The sequence below is a fragment of the Aquarana catesbeiana genome, linkage group LG12 (assembly GCF_042186555.1).
Source record: "Aquarana catesbeiana isolate 2022-GZ linkage group LG12, ASM4218655v1, whole genome shotgun sequence".
Classification (NCBI taxonomy): Eukaryota; Metazoa; Chordata; class Amphibia; order Anura; family Ranidae; genus Aquarana; species Aquarana catesbeiana.
Genome location: NC_133335.1, coordinates 226169899 through 226183339, shown reverse-complemented (window position 1 = coordinate 226183339; position 13441 = coordinate 226169899). Strand labels below are relative to the sequence as shown.

At 44.7% G+C, this 13441-nt stretch overlaps 1 protein-coding gene across 3 annotated transcripts in view; it reads right to left on the bottom strand.

Annotated features, from left to right (window-relative positions):
* The window catches only part of SPAG9 (sperm associated antigen 9), a 114763-nt gene that overhangs the window by 15761 nt on the left and 85561 nt on the right, over window positions 1-13441 (bottom strand). For 2 of the 3 annotated variants that reach the window (XM_073606807.1, XM_073606810.1), the window contains 10 exons: window positions 10468-10639; window positions 9799-10020; window positions 9459-9648; window positions 6407-6532; window positions 6241-6321; window positions 5909-5976; window positions 4249-4397; window positions 3806-3977; window positions 2761-2874; window positions 1201-1239 (listed from right to left, as the gene is read on the bottom strand). In XM_073606807.1, coding sequence (XP_073462908.1) covers window positions 1201-1239; window positions 2761-2874; window positions 3806-3977; window positions 4249-4397; window positions 5909-5976; window positions 6241-6321; window positions 6407-6532; window positions 9459-9648; window positions 9799-10020; window positions 10468-10639 — 1333 coding nt within the window. The remainder of the gene's footprint in view (window positions 1-1200; window positions 1240-2760; window positions 2875-3805; window positions 3978-4248; window positions 4398-5908; window positions 5977-6240; window positions 6322-6406; window positions 6533-9458; window positions 9649-9798; window positions 10021-10467; window positions 10640-13441) is intronic. The other variant, XM_073606808.1, reaches the window with a different exon arrangement.

The following is a 13441-nucleotide window of genomic DNA, read 5'->3' as shown; positions in this document are numbered from 1 at the left end:
TGGGGACGCCCCGACCCCCCCCAACCCTGCCAGAACACTATGATCAGCGTGCTCTGCATTTGGCTGAGAACGCTGATCGGGAGTCTGCTGGTTTTCCCGCATGCACGGCCTGCTTCTGTCGGACAGGCCGACATACACACGGGCCGAATGTCAGATGTTTTTTGTTTGTTTTTTTTAACCGGCCGTTGTGTCCTGACATTCAGCCTGTGTGTACAGGGCTTTAATAAGCAACTGTCTGCACACATTCTGAGTAAAGGCTTAAAGTAGAACTATGGGCAAAACTTTTTTTTCAATTTTGGATAGAGCAAAGCAGGGTTATCAGATTTTTTTTTCTCACCATCTCTATCCCATTACGGAGATTTTCATTCACTTCCTGTCCCATAGCCAAACAGGAAGTGAGGGGAAATCCCTGCAAATTAAGGGAATTTCTTGGGGACCCCCCCAGGTCAGCAGTGCTAGTGTCCCCATTGGAAGATTTCCTCTCTATTACTTTTCTGAGGACAACCCAAAATTTTGGATTTTCTTTACTTTCACTTGCAATGATAATGGTAAACGGAAAAAATAGAGAATGTGAATCTCCTTAATGGGGGCACAGACTGCAATAAAAACCTGATAGGTTCTAACCCCTCTACACTCTAACCAAAATGAAAAAAAACATGTTTGCCTTTAGTTATACTTTAAAAAGTTTATATCTGGGGGAAAAAAAATGTAGTACATTTTTTGGTAGCAGAGCTTTTTAAAGATATACAACATGGGGAAATATGCATGCATTGCAGAGATGTATACAATCTTTTTTTGCCCAGACATACACTTTAGGAGACTTACTATCTCATCAAGCACTCTTTTTATCACCGGCATGTTTTCACCCTATCACCTGCTAGATTTACAAGACACATCTATTAGAATGAGAAGGCCATGGAAAGACAGACAGGTCCAAGAGGAGAGCATTGCGTGGGAAGGAGAAGCTCCAGAGTGGATGACACGATGTGGTGACCAGCGCAGAGGGAGCGACTGTAAGATTAGCTGCGACACATGAGAGGAGGCTAATCTGTTGAGCCGTTTAGTATTACAGTAGACTACAGCCAACAAGGGCTCCGGAGAAAACACATACAAAAAAAGGAGTGAATCTACACAGCCAGGACAAAAGTGGCTACTGAGAATAAAGCCTGAAGGGAGAACTTGTTGACTGTTGGCACTTACCCCTCAACCCAAGTAACCGGCCCTGGTGCAGTATAATGGCTATAAGTAAGAGAGTAAGGGGAGGGTAATCGACAGGGGTGACAGTGAAGAACAAGTTCTTGAGAACCTGGTAGGCAAAGTCTAATCAACACTTCTCTCTGGTATTTGGTGAATAAGATTTTCCCTCCACCCTATGACCTTTTTCAGGACTAGCACACCTATTCTCTGTATCTTTCAGAGCTGGCAAGTCGCTAACACTCAACATATATCAGTAACAGTGCGGAAGATGCTTCAGAGAGAAGAGCTCCACCACCAAGTGTAGGAAACCAAAAGTCATTCCAATATGGTTTTATCAGAAGTTTAAAGCTAAACTCCAAGATAGATAAATATTGTTTAAATACAAGGGTCATGTGTATTCTTACTTGAATCTTGATGAGCATTTTTTTTTTCAGATCTGTGCAGTAATCAAGTGTGAAACTTTGCCTTTGTGCAGGACTTTCCTGAAATAAAGACTGGTAATTGCTGCTCTCTCCCCTTGTGCAGAGTGACCGGTCTTGTATCTGCCCCCCTCCTGTACTGTCCTGCAGGCATACTGTAGTTGGTGAACCTGCTGGGCCCCAACCATAGCTCTCACTCCTACTTTAACAAGGTAATTACCGGGTTCTGTAAAGGCATTTGGTGCACACAAAGCAGATTTTCATCCTTTACGAATATTGAGGAATATATTTAAATGAAAGTTCAGCTTTAATGTGTCAACACATCTTTTCTCTGGAGTCTGACATTTTGTGGACCCCCACTGCACAGATCTACAAATCTTACTCTGGTTTATTAGACATAGTCTCATCACACAAATCTACTAACTACATGAATAGTTTCCAGCCAACCTAATCAGTTATCAAGTAGAGCTTCATTTGCAACTTTCCTAAATTCAGTCAAAATAGTACAACTTGAAAGCCCCTCCAAACCGCTATCAGTCAGATCTACATGTGATCAACAAGACTGGTGCAAGAAAGACAGAATCGGCTTGTCAAGCTCCAGTTAACCTTGAACAAAATGGTGGCCACCTGCATACAGACACTGACTCCCTCTTGCATGTAATGAGATGTGTAAAAGATGGCTTCAGCTTCTTTTCCTCCACCTGTAGAGAGAACTCCTCAGAAGAGTTTTGTCCTTTTCACGGCTTAATCGTAGTGGCTCGAAAAAGGGCAAAGCGCATCTGAAGAGCTACATGTGGAGGAAAATGAGCCAAAGCCATCTTTTACCCATCTCATTACATTTATGCAACAGGGAGTCAGTGTCTGTGTGCGGACAATCACCATTTTGATGACATTTCCTAAATTCAGGATTACAAAATTTTAAAACAGCATTGTCCAGGGTTCATCAAAGCCTATTATTCCATAACCCTCTGCAATGTCGGCACTAAATACACTTAGATATATTTCAGAACTGAATTACGTTTGATGTTTTATTCGAGGAAACAATGTCACCTCAGATCTTGTCTAAAGAATTTGAAGCAGGTAATTTAGTGTTCTGATGCTATAGCCGTCTGTATATTTCACCACCTATCCCATCCATACTTACTTTCAGTCAGTGGTATGGAGATAATGACACCATTCCCGGTCCCCACCCACAGCCGGTTACAAGATACCATCAAGGCCGTTATCCTAACAAAGGAGAATCCCAGCTTTCCAGTGCCTAAAAATAGAAATAAAACACAACTAGTCAAAGTGATTTTAACCAAAGGTGTAGAACCATCTCAAGGATGATCAGAAGAAATGGACAGCACCTGAGTTAAATATATGAGTGTCTCAGCAATGGGTCTGAATACTTAGGACCATGTGATATTTCAGTTTTTCTTTTTTAATAAATCTGCAAAAATGTCAACAATTCTGTGTTTTTCTGTCAATATGGGGTGCTGTGTGTACATTAATGAGGAAAAAAATGAACATAAATGATTTTAGCAAATGGCTGCAATATAACAAAGAGTGAAACATTTAAGGGGGTCTGAATACTTTCCGTCCCCACTGCATATACATACATATACACACTGCATGACAATTTAAAACAGTTTATTGATATTAATGGTTTCTTTTTTCTTTGTATTCCAATGGCTGTTTTTTTTTTCTTTTTTTTTTTTTCTTTTTATACAAGTGACAAGCAGCAAAGGACTAGAAGCTTGTCCTGCCACTGTTTCCCTACAGACTGGGAAAAGGAGCTGGGTCATATAACAGTTGTATATCAATCGGGAAAAAAGTTACTTACTAGATTTTTTTTTATTATTAAAATTATTACAGTGCCGTCAACCACATATGGAAAGAGAAAGGATACTGTAAGTGATACGGTGTGTGTTTAGCATTACTTTAAGTCCAACCCTGACAGTATATACACATCATCACACTAATTTTCCACTGTTTCTCCCATGGCTACCCCTGCACATACCTTGTGCTGGTTGATGTTGAAGCTTGGTTGTGGGGATGCAAACATTGTCTTAAGGGGACCCACTCTGCTAGCAGAACTCTTAACTCTATGATTCCCTGATTTTCATAAAATGTAATACCCCCAAAATCAAATACCATTAAAAAATAAAATAAAAAAAGTTTTGTTTTCTAAGAGTAAAAAAACTCACCCAGCATTTTGCTCACATAGGGCTCAATGTCTACATCCTGCAGATGTTGGTAGGTGTGCGCATGGTACAACCGTAACGTTGAGTCGAGCCGGATGGAAACCCAAACGCCATCACCTATCCAAGCCAACTGTCTCACTTGGCTCTCTTTCCTCGGATGAGCATCAAAAGATTTCTGGACACATGGAAAAATGTATATTTATTACAATCATAGGATAAGATCAGAGGACACGGACAGTACAGAAAACAGCAGAATCTGAGTACTGGATGATATAATCTGAGGAATGGATCAGAGAACATGGACCAGGAACAGAGTGTAAGAAGCGGCTTACACAAATCATAGAAATGATCAGAGAACGCGGAACAGGAAAGAACAGTCTGAGAATCGGATCACATAATCCAAAGAATAGTTCAGAAAACATGAACAGGTAAACCTTTCTGCTCACCTCAATTTTCATTGTCTTTGGATTCACAATGTAGATTTTGTTCCTGTATCCACACCAGACCTTTTCATGGACTACTGTCATACATCGGATAGAGTGGTGAGGACGGCCAAAATCGAGGAGGTGATAGTTGGATAGATCCCACTGGCCATCTATTAAAAAAAAAAAAGTATTAAAAGTTAAGCTGGTAAAAAGAACAAAATTCTAAAAACTGCTAGCCATGTGCACAACAATTTAACACTTAACACGTCCAGCTCACTATAGTTGCTTACACAGCAGAAGGAACAAGGAACTCAATCTTAGGATGAAGGATCAGAAGTTGACATCTAATGGATGCTACTGATCACTGTGTATTGTCTTCTGAGCCACAAAAATAGTAAAATAAAGTCTGGGTGACAAAACCTCCCCAGTTCCACCACCCATGGACTATGGTTTAGGAATATCCAATGTCCCCTCATAATGAACATGACAGGGGTATGGACCCAGAAACTTAGTGCACGGATGGTGAGAACCCCTTCATAATAGGTACAGCAGGTTTTCAGGCTTTGAGAACCCAGAGCAGGAATGGTGGAAGATCTTCCATGGCCACAAAAGGTGTGAAGACAGAGGTCTTAACAGGGTGGGATCTCCAGCACAGAAGCCTGTAGGTCCAGGCAACGATAATCCCCTTTACACAAAACAATTTCTTACTTTACTGGCTCTAACTTTGCTGAGAACATTTTTACCATTTGCAAAATTTTTTATATGAAAATTATTTATGCTCATCAAGGGTGAAAAAAAATGTGGGGCAAAAGGACTATAAAGGGAAAAGCTGCCCCTTTTCTGCTATTAAAAGAGAAGTTTGGCATTTTTTTTTTTTTTTACCAAGAAACATAATTGCCTAAGCGGGTGCAGCATCGGCCAGGCATCTGAGTCGAAAGACTGAGAACTGAGTAATCAAAGACCACCGATTGCTCGGTTCTCAGAGCTCCGTGAGCAGAGAGCTGGTGAATGTCTGACTGTCACAGTCACCGGCTCTCTCTGCTCTGCCCCCCTTGCTGAGAGGCTGAGCCAGGTGCTGGTCCAAGGTAGGTTGTGGGCAGATCCCGACCATATTGTCACAATCTTGCCCCAGCCTGGACTGGCCTTGTGGCTTCAGCCCGCTGTCAGCTGAAAATGGGTCACAGGAGTGCAGAACAAACTGCACTCCTGTGGTCCACAGGAGAAGTACAGCCAAACAAGCTTTGGCTGTACTTCTCCTTAAGTACAAGTCTCCGGTGGTTAAAGGATCTGCTAATAAAGCTGAGTACATATGGGCTGTAAATCGTCCGAAAACGGTCGGTTCGGCAGAAACCGGCCGACTTTCCAGCCGTGTGTACAGCTGTCTGTTCTGTAGAAGCTGATCTTATGACCGGCTACTGTCAAATGACCACGCTTAAAAATAAAACAGCTTCCGATCAGTGCTGGCGGGCACTGGCTGCAAGCGCTGATCAGTGTGCTCTGGCAAGTGGGCAATCCCCCTGTCATAACACAATAGAACGGCAGGGGAGATCGCCACACTAACAAGTCTTTTTTTTAGTATGGCAATCTGTCAGCTTCTTTTTTTGTTCAGCCCGTTGGTTTAAATAACAAAAAAAATAAATATTGTGTGTATCCAGCTTTACGAACTGCACTTCATACTCACCGACTCCTCGATGGAAGATCGCCAGCGTCCCATCAGCTAGTGCCACCAATACAATCCCCTTCAAATGGCTGAAATACAGAAAGAAAAAATAATCAGCCGAGAGAAGATTTGTAACAAGAAACAGAATGATACGACTCCAAGAATTCACAAATATTACAAAAAGAGGAAAAACTAGTTGAGATAATTCACTTCATACTTGAATAAATCTCCATCCATCACAATGAAGACCTGGCTGCTCTTATAGGAGTTCATCTCACACTGAAGATGATGGGGAGCGGGTTTTCAGGATGACTCTGCATAATGCACCATTTTCCGGTACAAACCATACTTACACAATACTGAGAATGGAATCTTTCAGTTTTATCTGGAGCAGACACTTCTTCCACTGGGCAACAGACGAATGTACATACAGGCTGAAACAGAGATACCCGTCACTCAGAGAAATGGCTTAATAAAACAGCACCAGTGAGGACAGCACAGTGGGTGGAGACAACTTACTGTCCATTTTGTGCTCCCAGCCACATTGTCGGCAGCAGGCTGTTCATCTTCTGGGCTTCCTCTCGCATCAGGTCCTGCTCGCTGGGAAGAGTCGCCACTCCGTCTCTGTACAGGTCCGACTCATTGCTGCAGCAGAGGAGAAAGCCAACAGTTACTATGAACTAAAAGAATGTGATTGCACAGGATAGCCTGGCTAGAGCTCTCCTCCATCACACTGTCTTTTTGGGTCACGGTATGGAGGCCTTACACTGCATATCTGCAAGAGAGAGCCAAACATTCTCCAATACCTTCTGCTGTTTCCTCCAAGTCCGTCTATCAGTGATGCTACTTTACCCAGAATTAACCCGACTAACCGGATGATTCCACTTGGATAACAGCAGACTACAAACGCCAGTGTAGACTAAAAACGAACAGCCGAGGTCAGTATCAAACAAAAACAAAAAAAAAAAAATCACTTTATTAAAATAAGCAGCACACTTATACTGAAGTTAGCATGAAACAGAATGGGTTGGGAACACCTGAGACCAAGCAGCTGTGATCAGTGTGAGGTTGTAGGCATCACCGAGCAAACAGACACAGGATGAAAGAAAACCAGCCAGATCAAGGTATGGATATTAGCGGCGGCGTTCTCCTCTGCACACGAGTATGACAGCTGTCAAATTGTCTGGTGGATGTCGGGAGAGGGGGTGTGCATGACGCATTTCCAGGGACTTTGCCCTCTTTTTCAAACGCCATATGCCAGCTGTCATCCTTGCATGCAGCGGAGAACGCCGCCGCTAATATCTATACCTTGAGCTGACTGGTTCCCTGTCATCCTTGGTCACTGTTTGCTTAGTGATGCCTACAGCCTCACACTGATTACAGCTGCTTGGTCTCAGGTGTTCCCTATCCATGCTGTTTCATGCTAACTTCAATGTAAAGTAATTTTTTATTTGATATATGGACCTCAGCGCCCTGCTGTTCGTTTTCTTATACATTGAGGTGATCCTACCCAGATCTTCTGCGGGAGCTGCAGAGGTTCCAGTCTTGGTCCCTTCTCCTGCTTAGCCATCCATCCAGCGATCATTCTTTCATCTATCCATCCAGTTGCCTCATCCATTCCTCTACCATGTTTATGGTCTATAGATACAGATGAAGGTTCCAAAGGACCAAGTTATTCTGCACTTCTTCTAGGAGCGCCCTATGTACTGTGTATGAATACAAACATCACCCTTCTTACCACTATTAGTCAAAAATGTGATTTTTGTGACATTTACTTTTTGACGTGCTGCTTGTAGCACATTTCACACACACACACAGATCTGGAGTCTGATCAGGTACAAGTGTCACTTTTCTTCAGCAGACAGATTGGCATTGAGAGAGAAAACTAGCAAAGTTCAATTACTGTGCAGCAACGTCATGGGGTCCATTTAAAGCCTAACCCTATGCTTAAAGTGATACCAAACACACACTGTTTAATTTACATGATCGCTTCTCTTTCTATATATGGATGATGGCTCTAATTATTTTAACCGCTTCAGCCCCGGAAGATTTTACCCTCTTCCTGACCAGAGCACCTTTTTACAATTTGGCACTGCGTCGCATTAACTGACAATTGCGCAGTTGTTCGACGCTGTACACGAACAAAATTTGCGTCCTTTTTTTCCGCACAAATAGAGCTTTCTTTTGGTGGCATTTGATCACCTCTGCGGTTTTTATTTTTTGCGCTATAAACAAAAAAAGAGCGACAATTTTGAAAAAACAAACAAACAATATTTTTTACTTTTTGCTATAATAACTATCCCCAAAAGTTTTTTTAAAAAACAAATTTCTTCATCAGTTTAGGCCAATATATTTTCTTCAACATATTTTTAGTAAAATAAAAAAATAAAAATCGCAATAAGCGTATATTGATTGGTTTGCGCAAAAGTTATAGCGTATGCAAACTATGGGAAAGATTTATGGCATTTTTATCATTTTTTTTTTTTTACTAGTAATGGCGGTGATCTGCAATTTTTAGCGGTACTGCAACGGACAGATCGGAGGAAATTTAAGAAAATCAATTTTTTTTATTTTTCACCACGCCGGTCCTGAGGAGCTGTGGGCAGGAGTTTTTAGGCGAGGCCCCGGACTAGGCACCGCGGACTAGGCCGAAGCCTCGCCTAAAAACTCCTGCCTGCAGCTCCCCAGGACTGGCACGGTGTCCAAAAAAAAAAAACAAAAAAAACTCGATTCGAATGGTGAATCGAGTTTTTTTTTTTTTTTTAAATCACAGATTTTTTTTTTTTTTAGAAAATCGCCTAGCCCTTTATAAAAATACTGTGTAAATGTCACTGGCAGGGAAGGGGTTAACACTAGGGGGTGATCAAGGGGTTAAATGTGAGTTCCCTCAGCATGTTCTAACTGTGTGGGGATGTGAGTGACTAGGAGAGGAGCCATATCGTTTTTCCTACTTCGTAGGAAGAAACGGATATGGCTCCCCTCCTCTGACAGCACAGGGATTTGTGCGTTTACACACACAAATTCCCGTGCTGGCGCTCGTGCACACACTTGTGCCCGCCGGCCACGGGTATCAGGTCCCCCGCCGTGCAGCGCGTGCGTGCCCCTTCTTTATAATTTTTGGTAATAACATGGTGTGGGCGGATTTCTGCCAGTCACAGGCTGTGTCACTCCCCTTCAGCCCGTGTCTTAGAATAACAGGGAGGTGAAGCATCCATCAATCAAAATGTATTATCTCACCCCCCATTGTGTTTAGCTGGTTAGTGGGCATGGAGGAGAGTCTACATACAGGTAATGTAGAGCGCCCAGTAAGCACACCTGTTGGTGCAGTAAATAGTTTATTTGGACTGGTTTGGCCAAAACTATTTAAAGAGAAGGGCTGGCTGTGTGTAAACACAGCCAGTGTTCACATTTGTGATTGCCTTAATTGGCCACAAGACCAATCACAAGGCACAAAGCCACTCAGATTGGCTACGTGCCATTTTGCTTGTGATCTGCCCTTGTCTAATGGCATTGCGATCACATGCATTGTGCACGTGAATCTGATGATGTGTAGACAGTACGGATTACTCACCTGGGCTGGCAGCCGGAGTCGTCAGTTGTGTTCTGTACACCTAGAGGGTCTGTGAAGACGTGTTCTGTATAGATCCCGGCCTGAATATCTGCCACGTCATCTGTGCTGACGTCCCCCACCTCTGTGGCCTCCGTGGCTTCCTCCGCTGTGGGCACATTATCATCCAGCTCAGCATTGGTGGACTCGAGATCTGCCATCACAATAGAATAAGACTAGGTAATGGTGGGGAACTGAGTGCACAAAGTCTATACCTTTCTGATTGTGTGCAATTATCCTCCAACTGCCCATCAAATCTGATTGGCTGCATCAAGGAACTAAACCAAAAGTCACTGCATCTCACCTGGATTGCACTCAGCGTCAGTGGAGAGAACACTGCTGGTTTGTGGCGAGAGAGGCTCGGATTCCTCCACAGAGGTAACAGTAACTCTGACGCCCCCCACTGGCTGCTCCAAGGAAGAGGTACTGCTTACTAGGCTCTCTGATAAGGAAGATTTGTCCGCCTGCCCAGAGTCTGCATCTAGTTTGGTGACATCTCCTGTGGGGTAGTCCGTTTCCATAACTCCTGGAATAAAAACAGGATGTGTTTAAGGATATTATGTACTAACATGAAAAACCAAGAATCGACCCCACAGGCCAGTTATGTACAGGAATGCGCTGGCTGACCCAGGACAGGGAAGCGCAAAGGCGCAGGCTGACCCCAGGACAGGGAAGAGCAAAGGCGCAGGCTGACCCCAGGACAGGGAAGCGGCTGACCCCAGGACAGGGAAGCGCAAAGGCGCTGGTTGATCCTAGGACAGGGAAGCGCAAAGGCGCTGGCTGACCCCAGGACAGGGAAGCGCAAAGGCGCTGGCTGACCCCAGGACAGGGAAGCGCAAAGGCGCTGGCTGACCCCAGGACAGGGAAGCGCAAAGGCGCTGGCTGACCCCAGGACAGGGAAGCGGAAGGCACTTGATGCAGAACAGAAGCACTTTATTCAGGGACACTATCAACTTACAGAGATCAATCCTACCTGGAACACTGGCGATGCACAGTACGTGTGAGTTGCAAACTATAAAAGTATCCAACACCTTTCCGGGTTCATTGGCGTCAAGGATGATGACCTTGGTGGAGGAATGTGTACTGGTGCAGATCCACACCAGACTGGACAATTCATCTTGGTGCCTTAACTCTTTTTGCTGGACCTGAAGGGTTACAATAACATGCTGATTAGGAGATTGAACACAGAGCTGTAGAAAACACAGGCCCCCCAAGGTCAAGTACACAAATACATTGGAAGGGATGAGCCCCATCACATTCTTCTGTAAGTACGCCTGCATTCTGGTGTCCTTTCAATCACAAGAAGTTAAAAGGGTGAGGGAAGAGCAGGACAGAGCAGAGACAGAAAATATTACAAAAATATCACAAAAAAAAAACCAAAAAAAAAACAACAGAAGCTGCACGCAATCTGTCAAGGACAAGGTGGGGGATCACAACACACCGATCTGTTCCCCGATGACAGTTAAAATTTATCTCCAGCCAAGACATTTTTCTCAGTTTCAGATAATGCTGAGAAGGCTTTTTTTTTCCCAATCTGCCCCCCTGCTGGGGGGGGGGGGATTCACTCTCCATTTGTCTTTGTGACCACAATTTCTAAAATAGGAAATCCAAAAACTTTACAGTTGTCACAAGATCCGGAACAGAAGTAAAATTTCCTAAAGAGGTCAACGGTTCTGGTGACAACTGTAAGAGAGGATTTCCCTTGCTTTAAAAAGATTTCCTCTTGCTTCCTGTATGGTCTGTAACAGGAAGTCAAGGAAAATCTTATGGGATACAGACAGAACGTTTCAGTACAAAAAAAAAAAAAAGCAGATTTCCCTTCCATTTCTCATTATGTTGCGTCTCTTATTCATTTAAATATGGACAGGACAGAGTGAGCCTTCCAGTAGGAACTGTCCTCATCATTTGGCTGCTCTCGAAACTCTGCAAAACATTTCTATTACTACTAGTAACAGCTGAGGATCTCTAAAATCCTAAGTAGCAATAAAGCTGTGATACAATTACTATAAACTGAGCAAGTGATTCTAAAGGTTTCATTCTTTTTTCTAAAAAAAAATAAACATGTCATACCTACCAAAACAATTACACAGAGCAGCCCTGATCCTCCTCTTTTGGGGTACCCCCCGGTGCTGCTGGCTCCTCCATCCTTCGTGCACCCCCACCCACCCAAATAAGCTGCTTGTATTCCTGTGGGCTGTGTATCTGCTCTGTGCAACTGTTTTGCACAGGGCAGCCCTGATCCCCTTCTTCTGGGGTATTCCGCTGGCACTTCTGGCTCCTCCTGCCTTCGAGAACCCCCCCCAACAAGCCGATTGATCAAGGTTCTCCAGTGGGCTGTGTTGAGAGAGAGATCGATAGAGAGAGGGAGATCGAGAGAGGGAGGGAGATCGAGAGAGAGAGGGAGGGAGATCGAGAGAGAGAGGGAGGGAGATCGAGAGAGAGAGGGAGGGAGATCGAGAGAGAGAGGGAGGGAGATCGAGAGAGAGAGGGAGGGAGATCGAGAGAGAGAGGGAGGGAGATCGAGAGAGAGAGGGAGGGAGATCGAGAGAGAGAGGGAGGGAGATCGAGAGAGAGAGATCGAGAGAGAGAGGGAGGGAGGGAGAGAGATCGAGAGAGGGAGGGAGGGAGATCGAGAGAGGGAGGGAGGGAGGGAGGGAGATCGAGAGAGGGAGGGAGGGAGGGAGATCGAGAGAGGGAGATCGAGAGAGGGAGGGAGGGAGGGAGATCGAGAGAGGGAGGGAGGGAGGGAGATCGAGAGAGGGAGGGAGGGAGATCGAGAGAGGGAGGGAGGGAGATCGAGAGAGGGAGGGAGGTCGAGGGAGGGAGATCGAGGGAGGGAGGGAGGGAGGGAGAGAGATCGAGAGAGGGAGGGAGGGAGGGAGGGAGATCGAGAGAGGGAGGGAGGGAGGGAGGGAGATCGAGAGAGGGAGGGAGGGAGGGAGGGAGATCGAGAGAGGGAGGGAGGGAGGGAGATCGAGAGAGGGAGGGAGGGAGGGAGGGAGATCGAGAGAGAGAGGGAGGGAGGGAGGGAGGGAGATCGAGAGAGGGAGGGAGGGAGGGAGATCGAGAGAGGGAGGGAGGGAGGGAGGGAGATCGAGAGAGGGAGGGAGGGAGGGAGGGAGGGAGATCGAGAGAGGGAGGGAGGGAGGGAGATCGAGAGAGGGAGGGAGGGAGGGAGATCGAGAGAGGGAGGGAGGGAGGGAGAGAGATCGAGAGAGGGAGGGAGGGAGGGAGGGAGATCGAGAGAGGGAGGGAGGGAGGGAGATCGAGAGAGAAGAGCCACAGCACTGCACAAAGGTTTCTTACGTTAATGCATTAGGTGAAAAACCTTTACAATCACTAATTATTGTACCTGTCACTGTATAACAAGGGACAAAAAGAAGGATTCGCCCCGGGACTTTAAATGAAGTGGGTACCGTTTCCGCCAGTAAACATAACAGTAGTAAATACAGTATAAGTTTTATTCAAGTAAAATTGTTTACAAGCTCAGTGGTGAGTATGGGGACCCATAACCCCTCCTACCTTGTGTCTTTATAATTAATACTGGGCTATATTTCCAAATATATACTTTTTTATTCTAGGTACATTGTTACACACATCCACCCCTGAAGAGCGAGCTGGATCTCGCGAAACTAGTCAGGTAGTATGATGCCCGTGTACTATGACAATAATGTACCAATATTCCTTGTTTTTGTATCTTTTTTAAATTGGCAACTGTTGGTAATATCTATGCATGTAAACAATTTTACTTGAATAAACCTTATACTCTATTTACTACTGTTATGTTTACTGGCGGAAACGGTACCCACTTCATTTAAAGTCCCGGGGCGAATCCTTCGTTTTATTACATGTTACAGGGATGGAAGTGTGTTACTGGGGACACCAGACCCTTCCCCTTTCTTTGCTACTAACAGCTGAGGCCATCCTACAAAACAACAAGCCAGATG